The 17,402-nt window shown below is 43.2% G+C and overlaps 1 protein-coding gene across 9 annotated transcripts in view; it reads right to left on the bottom strand.

The window, feature by feature from the left end:
• Window positions 1-12,195: 12,195 nt before the first annotated feature.
• LOC132377866 (protein HEG-like) overlaps window positions 12,196-17,402 on the bottom strand; it is an 80,612-nt gene continuing 75,405 nt past the window's right edge. For all 9 annotated transcript variants that reach the window (XM_059944306.1, XM_059944315.1, XM_059944357.1 and 6 more), the window contains one exon: window positions 12,196-14,075. In XM_059944306.1, coding sequence (XP_059800289.1) covers window positions 14,039-14,075 — 37 coding nt within the window. In that variant the 3' untranslated portion in view covers window positions 12,196-14,038. The remainder of the gene's footprint in view (window positions 14,076-17,402) is intronic.

The following is a 17,402-nucleotide window of genomic DNA, read 5'->3' as shown; positions in this document are numbered from 1 at the left end:
TCCTGTCATTATTATGTTCTGTTTTAACCCTCTTAATTTGATCGCCCTCCCCCACCACCCTTGATCATGATGCAGTGATAAGTGAAAATTTCCTGAAATTTTCACTCGTATCCGTACAGGCAATACCTATTAGGCAAGAGGAGAGGTTGAATCCAGTTCTCATTTTGCTGGTCTGTCAGTCACCCATCCATATCACTGATTACTACTGCAATGTCAGCCATTATCTGCCCAAATAAGGTAACTGTTTCAAACGGTCCAGCTAACTGTCCAGCTTCCTGCATTCAGACTCCTGTTTACATATCCAACTCCAGATACAAGCATTTCTAAAATTAATTTCATTCATTGGAATCTCTGACAAGACCAGCACTTATTGTCCATCCCTGAAAGAATGCAAGACTTTTTAAGAAAGTAGATTTGCAGTTCGACCTGGTAATGGTAACCCAATAAAAGTGTGAAAATCCTTACTATTTTTTCCATAAGTTCCAGTGCATAAACAGCTTAAGTTCCATAGCTACAAAGATAGAATTTGAATTCAGGTGTGTGGAGTGTTAGACCGGGCTTCTTGATGACCAGGATGATATTTCAGTCACTGCTCCACCACTTTACTGGAGTACCTAGGTTCACGGGGATCTCCACCAAATCCCTGGGATGAAGTTATAATGCAGCATTGATCTGTCATCCCATTTAAATTCTGTTTCATATATAGAATTAATTATGAGTTTAATTATTGATACTTTTAATTTATTAATTAGTTAGTTTGGTTTATTAATCAATTTGTTTACCTAATTTGTTATTTATTTTTAGTGGGACGAACTAAAGGTAGGACCAGAGGCTTGTGCAGAGCCAGGTGACTTTTTCCAGTTTATCCGCCAAACAGTTTATTCTTCCTTTTTTTATGTCTCTTGTTTCATTTCAAGGTGGCCAGGGTCCTTTTGGACTCTGTGATCTGCAGCTCAAACGACGGTCCTCCACGGGCGGTGAGTTCTCGTTTTCAGACTTGCCGTGCAGCTTGGTGTTTTGGTATCTCTAAGTGTGGGCTGGAAGATGTGTGCTGCCCTGTGAACAACCTGGTTCCTTGACGATGTCGCTGTCTGAAGCATCGCAGGAGATTGAAACATCAGGATGGCAGATGAGTGACAGTCTGTTAGTCCTCAAGTTGGGAAACTTGGATAAGCCATAGACTTTAGATCAGGGGTGGCCATCCTTTGATATTCCATGGGTCAATTTTTTCACACACGAGTTCAGATGCACCATACAACTCTTGTACCCCTATTCAATTCTTGTAAAAAATATGTTAATATAGACATATTTAGCATTGTTACGTGATATATTGATTTAATATAAAAACAAGATAAACATTACTTATCTTAATGAGATTTTTAACAAATATATTTTGTCTTCTTTTGACTTCTTCCTTTTTCTTAATCACACATTCTTTCCGTAACTCAGACGCAAGCACTACCTTCAGTTTTCTTTCTATTTCAGTCTGTTGTGTTTTATAGTGTCTATTAAGATCATGTCTTCTATTATGTGAAGAAGTGTTTTCACAAACAATGCACAAGGGTTTTCCCAATGGACCCACTATAAATAAGAATTCATTTTCCCACTGTTCATTGAATTCATGCTTACTATCACTTTCTGCTTTTCTTTTGCTTATTTTCTTTTGCACTGTGATGGGTAACTGAATGTAAAAACAAGGCTTAATTTTTGAAAAACTACAAAACTGCAAATGTTCACAAAGGACAAACAAAGCACAACTCCGTAGCACAGGAGTGTCAACTGTAAACTGACTGGTAAAAACCTGCGACGCACCACTGGTGCAGACGCCTGGTGCCTCAGGATCAAGCAAATATCAAACGTGTATTGAGCAGTTATGGAATGACTGCAGAACAAAAGTCCTTCTTTCTTAGTTTGACTCCATGAATTTTTTAAAAATGAAAACGAATTAATGTGAAAGAAGATAACATTTGCCAAAAGATGTGCGCAAAATAATAAAATCACTAAAAATGATTGCTGAGTTTTAGATTTATCCTTAGTAAAACCCGTTTCTAGCTCTAAGCTACCTGAATTCCTGTTATAGATTTTTTTCTACAATTAAGTTTTTGGTTAATACTTTTTGTATGAGTAGGCTTACTTTTTTATTATTATCACTGGGGTGCAATACGCCACTTCTAATCATCCGATGTACCACTTTTGGCACATGTGCCATAGGTTGGCCATCCCTGCTCTAGATCATGGACCCTTTAGGCTTTGCAATAGCTTGCATGGTGGACAGTGGGGGTTGATGCTTTTGCTGCTGCTTGTGCATGGGAGGAGGAGGGGGTGTTTTGGGGTTCAAACATCCTCTGTCATTCGTGGATGCCTGTGAAGAATAAGAATTTCATGTTTTATATTGTATACATTCTGTGATATTAAATTGAACCATTGAAGTAACACTTATATTTTTTCTTAAGAAAGCAGGAATTGCTAAATATACTCAGTAGGTCAGGCAGTATCTACAGAGAAATAATTAATATTTCAAGTGAATGACCTGATTTACCTCACATTTCCAGCATCAGCAGTTTCTGTGATGCAAGTCCTTGCTGGGATATCTGAAACAAGGTTCGAGGCATGGTATCAAACTTGATCTGAGTACTAGACAAACACTAGACCATATAGTGAGTAGGCATTTGATTGACCACTGAAACACAGTTCAGGTGTTCCTTAAATACTCAATTCTTGGTGCTCAAAACATGATTACCAATTAGTGGGACCATCCTGAACACTTAAAAGGGCTGCGTCAGATATCCATACTCCAGGGAGTGAGGGCGTCTAATCCCCGGAAGGTGATGTGGTTGGGGGCGTCTTGTAACAGGACCCTCTCCCCTATGGCCAACTCCTGATGGCCCTGGCTGTTGAGAGAGGCAATAACGGTAATTGTGGAGGAGAGATGGATCCAGGATGTCTCGTTTGGGCACCCAGCACCTCTCCTTGGGTCCAAATCCATTCCAGTTCTTGAGGTATTGCCAAATTCCTTGAACAGTACACAAGTCCAAAAGCCTTTTCACTGTGAAGACTTGTTCCCCCTCGATAAACCTGGGTGGCGGCAGGGTTGATGATGTTGGGGCTAAGGGGCTGGTGCAGACAGGTTTTAATTCAGAAATATGGAAAGTGGGGTTGATCTTTAGGGTCTTGGGGAGCTTCAAAGTGTAAGTACCAGGTTTACCTTACTCTGGGTTTCAAAGGGTCCATTGAACTTGGGTGCCAATTTTCTAGATTCCGCGTGAAGACGCAAATCATGGGTGGACAGCCAGACCTGTTGCCCAGGCTGTAAAGTAGGTCCTTGACCTCTTTTTTGGTTCATGTTGGTGTCTGTTTTCCCGGTAGAGTCCAACAAAATCTCTCTTACCCTAATCCTTCTTCGCTTGCAACATTGGATGAGATCTTCGGCCACAGGAACCCCAACCCTGGCCTCTTGTTCCAGAAATAGAGGCAGAGGATAACCAAACTGGTACTTGAACTATGACATCCCATGTACCGATTGCTTTAAGGTGTTGTTAGCGACCTCTGTCCACATTAAATGGTTGCACCACTCATCAAATCTTTCCAAGGTCAGGCACCTTAGGGTACGTTTGAAATCCTGGTTGGTCCACTCCCTCTGGCCGTTGGACTGTGGGTGAAACCCAGGGGAAAGGCTTGTTCTTGCCCCTATCAGAAATGTGATATGAATTGTGGTTCACGATCCGAGACAATGTCCACTGGGAATCCATGGATCCTGAAGATCTGGCCCAGGACAATCTGACCCATCTCCGCTGCAGACAATAGCTTCTCCAAGGCAATGAACTTGCAGGCTTTCAAAAACCAATCGACAGCTACCATGCGGACTGACTTCCCCAGGAGACCTGTAATAAAATCCATGGAAATGTGTGCCCGAGATCTTTCTGGAACAGGTGGAGGAACCCTTGAGGTCAGGTACGGGGTTTCATGTTCTGGGTGCACACTTGATATGCCTACATGTACTGCCAAACCTCTTTCATCATTCCGGGCCACCAATACCTCCTCTTGATAAACTCGAGGGTCCTGGTAATCCCTGAGTGTGTGGTCATTCTTGACAAATGTCCCTATTGGAGTACCTGGGACCAGTTGAACTTGGGACGAATAGCCTACCTGGAGGACCATTCTTAGGAATCTACCCTTGCGCTTGGGCCTTGTGAACAGGAGCATCAATACCCTAATAATTTGGCACTACCACCCTGGTAGGGGCAAAATGGTGGTAGGCTGCTCCTCTCATTCTGGTACATCAAGATGATGGGACGGAGCATCTGGCTTCTGGTTTTTCAACCCCGGTCATTAGGTCAGGATGAATTGAAAGCAGTAGCAGTCAAGCTGCACTTGAATCCCAGGGGGACCAATATCCTGGCAGGGAGGTATGGTAAGGCTACTGGGGAATTTAAATAGAGAAAGCTTGTAGACAATGCGAGAGAGAAGATAGGCAGGTGTTAGAGAAGGGACGCACTCAGACAGATGGTTTGAGATGTGTCTATTTTAACAGAAGGAGTATTGCGAACAAAGCGAATGAACTTATAGCGTGGATCAGTACTTGGAGCTATGATGCGGTGGCCATTACAGAGGCTTGGATAGCTCAGGGACAGGAATGGTTACTTCAAGTGCTGGGGTTTAGATGTTTCAGAAAGGGAGGCAAAAGATAAATAATTCATCGCTGAGTCAGCCTGTGCTATGTTCTCAAGGCCAATTATTTCAAAGGGAGCAACTCTGAGAGCCATCTCTCGCCTACTGGATCTGTTCATTTGTGTCCGACACGAGCACACAGCAACACCCTGTTCCACTGGAGTGCGCACCAGGGTTTCTGCCACACTTCCATTCAGGAAACAGCCATTGAAAAGCAGCAGTTCTGGCACAGAGTCTGGCACAGTGGCTCAGAAGAGAAGAGAGGTGTAAAGGACCACAGTGGTGACAGGAGATTCCTGAGTCAGAGGAACAGAACGAGGATTCTATGGGCAGATCCTAGAGATACCTGGATGGTACATTGCTTCCCAGGTGCCAAGGTCAGGGATATCTTGGATCATGTCCATGGCATTCTTAAGGGGGAGGATGAGCAGCCAGAAGTTTTGGTACATATTGGCACCAATGAGATAGGTAGAAAAGGCGAGGAGGTCCTGAAAACAGATTTTTTGGAGCTAGTAGAAAACTGAAACACAGGATCTTCAGGGTAGTAATCTCTGGATTGCTGCCCATGCCATGCACCAGTGAGGGTAAGAATAGGATGATTTGGCAGGTGAATGAGTGGCTGAGGAACTGGTGTAGGGGGCAGGGATCGTTATGGATTATTGCGGTCTCTTCTGGGGGAGGTTTGACCTGCACAAAAGGGACCTGAACCCAAGGGGGACGATTATCCTTGTGGGCAGGTTTGCTGGAGTTGTTAGAGGAGGGTTTAAACTAATTTGGCAGGGGGATGGGAACTAGAGTGATAGTGCAGAGTATGAGGTAGTTGGTTCACAGGGACAGTGTGCAGTGATACTGCTAGCAAGGAGAGGATGATGACAGGGCAATGCTTTAGTCAACGGCATGGATTGCAATGTAAATGGTGGAAAAATCAAAAAGGATGGATACAGGACTGAAGGTGTTATATTTGAATGTGCACAGGATACGGAATAAGATAGACGAACTTGTAGCACAGAACAAATTGGCGTGTATGACACTGTGGGCATCACTGAGTCATGGCTAAAGGAAGATTATAGTTGGGAGCTTAACATCCAAGAATACACATTGCATCGAAAGGACAGGCAGGAAGACAGAGGGGGTGGCATTGCCCTGTTGGTAAAAAGTGAAATAAAATCATTAGAGAAAGATGACATAGGGTTGAATTGTTGTGGGTAGAGCTAAGGAACTGCAAGGGTAAAAAGACTCTGATGGGAGTTATATACAGACCCCTGTATAGTATCGAGTAGATAGAGCTCATCAGCCTGGGAAGGCAGTCCATCTAAGAGAGGGAAAACTCTTATTTAAAACCTCTGCTGCCTTGTGGCCATACCCACTCATGGGAAAGGTTTCAGGAGGAAACCCTGAGGACAAATCCGGTGCTGGAGTCCCTAAGGCAGTCTGATGTTGTCTTCAACCTCGTTTTGGCAACTCCTGTGACAACACAGGTGCCAAGCTGTATCGGCCCTTGCCCTTCCCTTGGACAACATCAGTGTCATGGAGAGGGGAGCCTTGCTGCTTGGGCAACTGCTGGTCTTCCATTCAACCATTCCAGGCACTGATCCATGGTCTCGTGAGACTAACAGATGCCACCACCCTATATAGTAGTATGGATGTGGTCTACAAATTAAAATAAGAGATTCAAAATGCTTGCAATAGGGGCAATGTTATGATAGTCATGGGGGATTTCAAAATGCAGGTAGATTGGGAAAATTGGGTTGGTATTGGATTCCAAGAGCGGGAATTTCTAGAATACTGATAAGATGGCTTTTTAGAGCAGCTTGTAGTTGAGCCCACTAAAGGATCAGCTATTCTTGGTTTGGAGTTGTTCATTGAACTGTAATTGATTAGAGCACTTAAGGTAAAGGAGTCTTTAGGGACAAGTGATCATAATGTGATCAAATTCCTCCTGAAATCTGAGAGGGAGTAGCTAAAGTCAGCTGTATCAGTAATACAGTGAGTTAAGGGAATTAAAAAAGCATGAGAGAGGAGCTGGTTAAAATTGATAGGGGAAGAACACTGGCAGTGATGATGGTAGAGCAGCAATGGCTGGAATTTCTTGAAGCAATTCAGAAGGTACAGGATATATACGTCCCAAAGGAAAAGAAGTATTTCAAAGGCAAAATGACACAACCGTGGCTAATAAGGGAAGTCAAAACCAACACAAAAGCCAAAGATTAGTGGGAAGTTAGAGGTTTGGAAAGTTTAAAAAAGCCAACAGAAGGCAATTAAAAAATCATTAAGAAGGAAAAGGTAAGCTAGCCAATAATATTAAAGAGGATACATAAGGTGTAAAAGAGAGTCAAGAGTGGATATTGAACCACTGGAGAGGTAGTAATGGTAGTAATGGGGGACAAAGAAATAGTAGATGAATTGAATAAATATTTTGCAACAGTCTTCACTGTGGAAGACACTAGCAATGTTCCGGAAGGTTGAGAGTGTCAGGGGTAGAAGTGTGTGAAGTCGCCATTACTAGGGAGAAGGTTCTTAAAAACTGAAAGGTCTGAAAGTAGGTAAGTCACCTGGACCATATGGTCTACACCTCAGGGGTCTGAAAGAGGTGGCTGAAGAGATTGTGTGGGCATTAGTAAAGATCTTTCAAGAATTGATCAACTCTGGCCTGGTTCGAGAGGAGTGAAAAATTGCAAATGTTACTCCACATATGAAGTAGAGAGAGAGGCCGAAGAATGGAAATTATAGGCCAGTTAGTCAGACCTCAGTGGTTGGGAAGATGCTGAAGTTAATTGTTAAGGATGTGGTTTCAGGGTACTTAGAGGCACATGATGAAGTAGGCCCTAGTCAGCATGGTTTCCTCAAGATAATATCTTGTCTGACAATTCTGTTGAAGAAATAGCAAGCAGGATAGACAAAGTAGAATTGGTGAATGCTGTGTACTTGGATTTTCACAAGTTAAGAACCCATGGTATTACAGGAAAGATTCTATCATGGATAAAGCAGTGGCAGATTAGCAGGAGGCAATGAGTGGGAATAAAAGAAGCCTTTTCTGATTGGCTGCTGGTGACTAGTGGTGTTTCGCAGTGGTCAGTTTTGGGACCACATCTTTCTACCTTATGTGTCAATGACTTAGACAATGGCTCCTCACCACCCAGGTCATGCTCTTTTTTTGTTGCTCCCATCAGATGGAAGGTACAGGTGCTTCAGGACTCACACCATCATCTTCAAGAACAGTTACTACTCCTCAACCATCAGGCTCCTGAACAAAAGGGAATAACTACACTTATTTAAGGACTCACTTATCTTGTTATTTCATGCTCATTATTTATTTGTAGTATTTATTTATTATCTGGATTTGTAGTTTGTTTACAGATTACAGTTCCTGATGTTTACAGTTATTACAGATCTTGTTTTCAGTTACTGTCTTATAAATTTGTTAAGTATGCCCGCAGAACTAAGAATCTCAGGATGTATATAGTACCATGTATGTACTCAGATAATAAATTTTACTTTGAACTTTGGATGATGGAATTGATGGCTTTGTGGCAAAGTTTGGAGACAATACAAGGATTTGTGGAGGGGCAGGTTGTATTGAGGAAGTAGGGAATCTATAGAAGGACTGATTACATGAATGGGCAAAGAAGTGGCCGATGGAATTGAGTGTCAGGAAGTGTATGCACTTTGGTAGTGAAATAAAAGGGTTGACTATTTTCTAAATCAAGAGAAAATTCAAAAATTTGATAAGCAAGGGGACTTGGGAGTCCTCATGCAGGATTGCCTAATGGTTAAACATTTTCCAATGTTCCTTAGCTTCAGGATCAGTTCCTGAGGATTGGAGAATGGCTAATGTTATCCCACTTTTTAAGAAAGGAGGGAGGGAGAAAACAGAGAACTATCGACCTGTCAGCCTGACATCGGTGGTGGGGAAGATGCTAGAGTCCATTATTAAGGATGAAATAGTGGCATATCTAGATAGCAGTGATAGGATTGGGCCGAGCCAGCATGGATTTACCAAGGGTAAATCATGCTTGACTAATCTGTTGGAATTTTTCGAAGATGTAACCAGGAAGTTAGACAGGGCAGATCCAGTGGATGTAGTGTACCTCGATTTTCAGAAGGCATTTGATAAGGTCCTACCTAGGAGATTGGTGGGTAAAATCAAAGCTCATGGCATTGGGGGCAAGAAATTGACATGGATAGAAAACTGGTTGGCAGTTAGAAAGCAAAGGGTAGCGGTGAATGGGTGTTTCTTGGAATGGCAGGTGGTGACTAGTGGGGTGCCACAGGGCTCGGTATTGGGACCACAGCTGTTTACGATTTACATCAATGATTTAGATGAAGGCATTGTGAATAACATCAGCAAATTTGCTGATGATACTAAGCTGGTTGGCAGTGTGACATGTGATGAGGATGTTAGGAGAATTCAGGGTGACTTGGATAGGCTGGGTGAGTGGGCAGATACTTGGCAGATGATGTTTAATGTGAATAAGTGTGAAGTTATCCACTTTGGGAGTAAGAACAGGAAGGCAGATTATTATCTGAACAGTGTAGAGTTAGGTGAGGGAGAAATACAAAGAGATCTAGGAGTCCTTGTTCATCAATTACTGAAGGTGAATGAGCAAGTGCAGCAGGCAGTGAAGAAGGCTAATGGAATATTGGCCTTTATTACAAAGGGGATTGAGTACAAGAGCAAGGAAATCCTCTTGCATTTGTACAGAGCCCTGGAGAGACCACACCTGGAGTATTGTGTACAGTTTTGGTCTCCAGGGTTAAGGAAGGACATCCTAGCTGTAGAGGAAGTGCAGCGTAGATTCACAAGGTTAATTCCTGGGATGTCTGGACTGTCTTACGCAGAGAGGTTAGAGAGACTGGGCTTGTACACGCTGGAATTAAGGAGATTGAGAGGGAATCTGATTGAAACATATAAGATTATTAAGGGATTAGACAAGATAGAGGCAGGAAATATGTTCCAGATGCTGGGAGAGTCCAGTCCCAGAGGGCATGGTTTGAGAATAAGGGGTAGGTCATTTAGGACAGAGTTAAGGAAAAACTCCTTCTCCCAGAGAGTTGTGGGGGTCTGGAATGCACTGCCTCGGAAGGTAGTGGAGGCCAATTCTCTGGATGCTTTCAAGAAGGAGCTAGATAGTATCTTACGGATAGGGGCATCAAGGGATATGGGGACAAGGCAGGAACTGGGTATTGATAGTAGTTGATCAGCCATGATCTCAAAATGGCGGTGCAGGCTCGAAGGGCTGAATGGTCTACTTCTGCACCTATTGTCTTTTGTCTATTGTCTATTAATTTGCAGGTTGAGTCAGAGGTGAGGAAGGCAAATGCGATTTTAGCATTCATTTCAAGACGCCTGGAATATAAAAGCAAGGATGTAATTATGAGACTTCATAAAGCTCTGGTGAGGCCTCACTTGGAGTATTGTGAGCAACTTTTTGGCCCTTTTTCTAAGAAAGGATGTGCTGACATTGGAGAGGGTTCAAAGGAGGTTCACGAAAATGATTCTGGGATTGAAAGGCTTGTCATTTGAAGAGCATTTGATGACCTTTGAAGAAGGTGGAGTGGAGTAATGATGGTGCTAAATGGAGATTCCTTTGCTTGCATCTTTGGAAACAGCTCTTTTTCCACCTTTAATATCTTTATTTTTCTCTTTCAGGGTTCTTTTGAAGACCCTGACCTGGAGTTACACGCTGACTATGGTTCTTTGTGGGAATGGGACCTGCTCTCGGGATTTTATAACTGGCTGTTGTTGTTTGGCACGCCAAGGGCTTGGTATAAGAGTCCAGCTTGGATCTGGAGGCCTAGGACTTCAGGGCTCTGGAGACAGGTGGATCAAGGGTCGGTGTCACAACAGGAGACCCGCATGTCGTCGGGGGAGTCGGAATATCTGCGGATGTGTGCCCAGATTTTTGGGTACAGAGCTTGAAAAAGCAACGTGGAGGACTTTTAACATCGTAAACCAACGAGTTGTTTGTTATGTCTCCCCGCTCGCTGAGAAAACAGAGACGCCGAATACTGGGTGAAACACAAAGTCTTTGGGATAACTGCAGGTCTGTGTCTTTGCTGTTGCTTTGCTCACACTTGAGTGCTCGGTGGTGGGCGCTGATGTTTTTTTTGCCTGTGGGAGGAGGGGAGATTGTTGCATGCTGCCACTTGCACGTGGGAGTGGGGAGCTGGGAGGGGAGAGACTTTGGAGTTCTAACATTTGACTGTCGTTCATTCTTTGGGGCGCTCTTCTGTTTTCGTGGATGGTTGTGAAGGAAAAGCATTTCAGGATGTATATTGTATACATTTCTCTGACATTAAATTGTACCTTTGAGGCCTTTGACTCTGGGCCTGTATTCACGGGACCTCATTGAAACCTATCAAATGTTGAAAGGCCTCAATAGAGCAGACGTGGAGAGGATGTTTCTTGTGGTGGGAGAGTCTAAGACCAGAGGACACAGCCTCAGAAAAGAGGGGCGTATTTTAGAATGGAGATGAGGAGAAATTTCTTTAGCTAGAGATTGGTCAATCTGTGGAATTCATTGCTACTGGTGTTTTGGAGGCCAAGTCATTGGGTATATTTAATGTGGAGGTTGATAGGTTTGTGATTGGTTAGGGCAGGAAGAGATAAGGGGAGAAGGCAGTAGACCGGTGTTGAGAGGAAAATTGTATCCGCCATGATGAAATGGTGGCAGACTCGATGGGCCTGATGGATTTTTCTGCTCCTTTATTTTATGGTATTATGGTTTAATTCTGATAAAATGCCCACCAAAATAATTGCTCAATTTACTTATTTACCTGTGGTTTGAACATTGAAAAAGAAAGACAATTGAGGACTGGGACAGATTTGCAAATAATTTGGAGTTCAATCCCCAACAAGCTTGAATTTTCCATCCTAAAACCATTACTTCCATGAAGCCCATGTCTCCTCCAAATATGTATTACCTGGCCTTTCTCCCAGAATTTTTAAGTCAAAAGGTAGAAATTTACTTAACTAATTTTTAAATTATTCTCATAGTAGCTAACACTACACCAGCCAAGTAGTTCCAGAAAGGGATGGAAGACATATGAAGTGTTGACTGAAAACGTCATCTGCCCATTTCCCTCTATAGATGCTGCCTGACCCTTTGAGTTCCTCCAGCAGTTTGTGTATTGCTCCAGGTTCCAGCATCTGGTTAGAAAGGCATGCATGGTTTTTGTTGAAGTTCATCCCAAGCAGTTGTGTAAAACAAGATTCTATACTCCATGGTTTGTTCCCAGGAACATTCACTGAGGTAAATTCTGACTGCTGCTGGGAGATCATCAACTGAGTGAAAGGCACATTCTGGTCTGCCTGAAACTTGGTGGACTTCCTGTGCAAGGCAGTGTTCCTGAGCAAATGCTGTTGGTTGGCACATTCCAAAGTGCAGATGTTAATGCTGAAGGATGCTCTGAAGCACAATACAGCCACAATGAAGACACTATGGCAAAGGCCCCTTCTGTTTGCTGAGGGTTACGTAGGACCCTCTTCATAGCCCCTCAATAATTCACTGACGCAAGGTTTGAGGATGAAAGATTCTCATTGACACATTGAGAATGAATGTATTGAATTATATGATACAGTGAATGAAGATAATGACATGTTCTAATTCTGTTATAATTTATCAACAAAGTATATTTTTGACAAAAATAATCTTATTCCAAATCACAAGCAATTAATGTAAATATTGTAAAGTGTAATATACATTGTTAACTTTTAGTTCTGCCATTGACATTTGTCTTGAAGCAACAGTGTTATTAACATAATTCAATCTCTCAAAGCCACAGTACAATCTTGTTTCAACAGCCACCTCTTGCCAAAGACAATCATCTGTAATGCAGAAACAACTGATCACCTGCACTCAACTCACTACTGCACAGTGACCCTGTTTCCTGGTTCAGTGCATGATATACAGAAATGTTCTCTAAACTTTGATCATCCCAATCAGCCAGATGGCAGTTGTGAATATGACGCACTAGCTCTACGCTGACTGAGTACCTAAACAATGCACCTGGTATCCAAATAATGCTGAGGTCTTCCAAATGCAGCTTACTCTTACTGACAGTGGGGGTAGTGAAAGCACCTGATGTTCCTCGGGAAGGAATGTCTGTCTTAACCATGCCTGGAATCAAAACCAAAAATGCCATACCTAAGAATTTTATCACTAACATTGCCAAGTGAACCCATTCGTACTACAAAAGGGTCTCGTGCTTTCCAGGTGTATATGACAATTAAACTCCTTTCAGGCTCTCCGTTGGATACAGGTATCAATTATAATCAATGTTTTGATGACAAACTCTACCATCTTCATCAGGGATGATGCCAGGGCACATATAGTTCATTATACCACGGGTGTATAAATACCACTGGACTAGACATGCTGTGGCATCTTCCCTGATGAAGATAGTGGAGTTTGTCATCAAAATGTCGGTTATAATTGATACTTGAACCCGGCTGGAAGCCTGAGCAGAGTTTACTTGCCATTAGTAGTGGTTGCATTGCACATGAAAATATCAATCAGTGCGTGTGACTCAAATTCACTCCAAATTCTGGCAGAACTATATTTCTAGGCCCATTATTTTTGCTAAAATCACGATATATTCTTATGCTGAGTATATATAGTAAATACAATTTTACTTCAAATACAGTATAATATTATAGAAAATGTAAATGATAAATAGCAGTAATTATAAAATAACAAGATGAAGCAGAGAATGACACTTACATTCTCATTCCCAAGCAATATCAGGCAGAATATACATTGGTGAAATTACTCTTTGGTGATTCCAGTAGAGTGCAGTCAGCTCTTGTATTGAGGTGACATGGGAATGTAGCGGTTATCCTAACGCTTTACTGGGGTTCAGTTCCGTTGCTGTCTGTAAGTAATTTGACTATTTTCCCCATGACTGCATGACTTTCCTTCCATATTCCAAAGATGTAAGGGCTAGGGTTACCAAATACTGGACATACTATGTTGGCGCGGGAAGTGTAACAACACATATGGGTTGCCCCAGTACCTCTTTGGATTGTGTTGGTTGTTGATGCAAACAGCGCCTTTCACTGTATGTTTTGATGTATATGTGGCAAATACAGCTAATCAATCAAATCTAATCTTATTCTTCCCTCACACATTTAGCTCTGTTGACTTCATTGTGTGGAGGGAAGTACAACTAACAGCCAAGGTCCATCCAGTTGTTCCCTCCTAACAAGAAAGGTTGAACTTCTCCTTTCACATGCTATTACTATCATAGAATTATGTACACATTGCACAGGTATGCCATTCAACATATTACAAAATGTCATTCAACATATTCTATTTGTTCCGTTTCTGTCTATATACTTAGATCTCCTGGGCACAACTTCTCTTTGCCATCAGTTCAGTACCAGAATGGTTCCGTTTTGGTACATGCTGAAAGAAAAAATGGGATAACTTTTAGATTAAGATATCAAATCTGTGCCTACTCATTATTGCTGGAGTCTATACCTTACAATCTACATCTTTTGACCAGTCCATGCGTAACACCCTTGCCCAACACAAACATTTGTTGACCAAAACCTGCTTTCTCATTCTATGCTTTCTTAGTTTTCATCCCTTCACAAGTATTCTGGCTGTACTCTCCACCCCTTCCTCTTTCCTACAACTTAAAACACATGAAATTCATAAGTTTTCTCAGTTGTAATGAAGTGAAATTGGGAAGAGAAGGAAGGACCCAGGTACTGGAGTATCCGAGATTAGACTTGAGACACGATTTTAAAACTGAGTCGAGAACAGGGTTCTTGACAAGATGCTAGATGAGGATCCAAATGAGACAGAAATCCAAGTACGCAATCCCTGCAGACTGAACTAAAGTAGAGCCGGCAATTGAGCACTGAACCTGAGTTCAGGTGCTCTTTAAATATCCAAATCCTGGCAGCTAAGTATGGCCATCAATTAGTGGAGCAGGCCTGAATCTTTAAAGGGGCCTGCCAGGTATCCATACTCCTGAGCATTGAAACCCCGGAAGCTGGCACAGTCAGGTGCCTACTGTAGCAGCACCCCTCCCCTACGGCCTTGGTTGCTCGCAGTGACGTTGATGTTAATCATTTATAATTCTCTTTATGGGAAAACCCCTGTTTCCCATCAATAAGCCTGTGTAGTGGCGGGGAGGTTGACAGTGGGGCTAAAGGACTGGTACTCACAGGTTTCAACTTGGGTACATGGAGGGTGGGACTGATCTTAATGGTCTTGGGGAACAGCATGGTGTAAGCTACTGGGTTCACTTTCTTAAGAACCTTGAAAGGTCCAAAGAACTTAGGCACCAGTTTCTTAGACTCCACCCAGAGAGGCAAATATTGAGTAGACAACCAAGCTGGAAAGCTGGTCCCTGTCTTCCCTTGCAGTTAGCCCTTCAGTTCAGTATTATGGGTAGAGGACAACAAAATCTCCCTCACCCTAGTCCATTTCTCTTTACAGTGCTGGACGAGTAGCAGGAATCCCAACTTTGGCCTCCTGCTCAAAGAAGAGTGGCGGAGAATACCCAAAATGGGACTCAAATGGGGGGCATCCTGTATGCTGTAGTGTGTTGTGATCAACCTCGACCCACTTCAAAGGTTTGCACCACTCATCTGGTTTCTCTGAGGCCTGCTCCCCCTCCCCCAGGGTTCACTCCCATATCCTGCTTCACCTACTCCGTCTGACCATTGGACCGTGGGTGTCCATTGAGACAAAACTGCATCCACTCTGACGTCCAAGACATCCACCTGCATGATGAATAGAAGGTCCAGGTTAAGTGAGACCACAATGGGAACTGTCATGAACTGCTGCTTGAGCAGCCTCCACTTTGGTAGTCCCAACAAAAGGCCCCATGGATCTCTTAGTGCTGTCAGCAGAGCTGCCACTGAACTGAATTTCCTGATGAACTTTCTGCAAAAGTTGGCAAATCCCAAGGATCATTGGACTTGTTTCACATTGGGTGGTTGTGGCCAATATCTGACTGCCTGTGTCTTAGTAGGGTCCATCTTGAGATTGCCATTAGAGATGATAAAACCCATGAATGAGACTCTGGTCATGTGACATTTGTTTTTTTCTAGCTTGATATAAAGTCCATGATCCAGAAGCCTCTTCAAGATAACTCTGATGTGAGCGATGTGCTCCTCCATAGACTTCGAGAAAATTAGGATGTTGCCCAAGTATACGAAGGCATACCAATAGACCGCATCCTGCAGCACATCATTTACTGTTATTCCTCTGTGACTTGTGGCAACCTTGCTGTTTCTTTAGCACTTTTGTCTGTTTTTTATGAGGACAAGTTGTTAGCATGGATGCTCGACCCATCACGGAAGGAAAGTGTTCAAGGAGCTGCCTGGATTCGAATCCAGGACCACTCACCTCGAAGTTCGGTGCTGATGCCACTACGCCACCAGCTGTTTATGAAGGCGTGGATAACTGCTGGCATTAGCAAGGCCAAAAAGCATAGCCGGGTACTCATAGTGCCTTGTTGGTGTGTTGAATGCAGTGTTCCACTCGTCACCCTCCGTTACGTGGATCAGATTGTACGCACTCTGTATCTCTAGCTTTGAGAATACTCTTGCCTCTCGGAGAATCTCAAAGGCTGTGTTCTTGAGAGGAAGCGGGTAACGATTCTTGGCCGTTATGCAATTCGGCCCTCTATAATCAATGCAAGGCTGCAGGCTTCTATCCTTTTTCTGTATGAAGAAGAAGCCTGCGCTGGCTGGTGAGGAAGAAGGCCAAATGAATTGCATTGCAAGAGCCTTTTTTATCTATAGTGCATCTCTCCAGGTCTGAGAGTGTGTATGATCAAAACCCTGTGGAGGACAAGTAGCAGGCAGTAGATCTATTACACAGTTGTAGGGTTAGTGCAGTGTAAGCGTCGAGACCTATTGCTTGCTGAAGTCCTCTTCTAAATCTTTGTAGATGGAGGATTTTCAGCTTGGCTTGGGTGTTGCAACTACACCCAACATCCTTCCAATGGTGATTCCTGAGGCTCCTTAGGAGACGGGGGTCAATTTGTCAGACCTCGGAGTCTCCTCCATAGGTTCACTTGAGTCCCTTGTTGAAACAGAGTCCCAATCGGAGCCCTTATTTGACTCCAGAGACTCGACCAAATCAGATTCCAAATCTTCATCCATATCCTCAGAGTACATGAATTGAGATTGCCATTAGAGATGATAAAATCCATGAATTGTCTTTGTCTTCTTGTGAATAGGCTTTGAGGATTTACGTTTAGGGGCCCTTCCCTTAGACAGGACCTGATGACAGGTTCCCTTGGGCTTGGCTGCTTGGGTACCTCCTTGGTGGGATTCTCGGCTTGCTCCAGAACTAGAGACCCTTACTCTCCCATTCCAGCACACCCCCCTGATGATACAGGTTCGGGACTCACACAGTTCCATTGACTGAGGCCTTGGAGACAGGACAAGGTCCCCTGAAGGCTTTAGGTTACCCCAAGCAAAAGTCTGCCTCTTTATCGGCTGCTGGCCTCAGTTGAGAGTGTGGATGTCGGAATATCAAACTGATAACATTCTTTCTTGCAAAGACTTGACTACAGGATGATACTCCCTTCTTCGCATTCATGGAAAGGTTATGGTTGTATAGCCAAGGGTGCCCAAGGATCAGGGGCACGTGAGGAGAATCTGTGATATGAAAACAGATGTCCTCTGTATGTTCCTCTGTCCTCATTTTCAAAACTGATGTCTGCTGAAAGATCTGCCTGGACCCAAGAGGCAGTTGTGGTCGTGT

Source organism: Hypanus sabinus, chromosome 2, assembly GCF_030144855.1.
Source record: "Hypanus sabinus isolate sHypSab1 chromosome 2, sHypSab1.hap1, whole genome shotgun sequence".
Taxonomy (NCBI): domain Eukaryota; kingdom Metazoa; phylum Chordata; class Chondrichthyes; order Myliobatiformes; family Dasyatidae; genus Hypanus; species Hypanus sabinus.
This window is presented reverse-complemented; position numbering and strand designations above follow the sequence as displayed.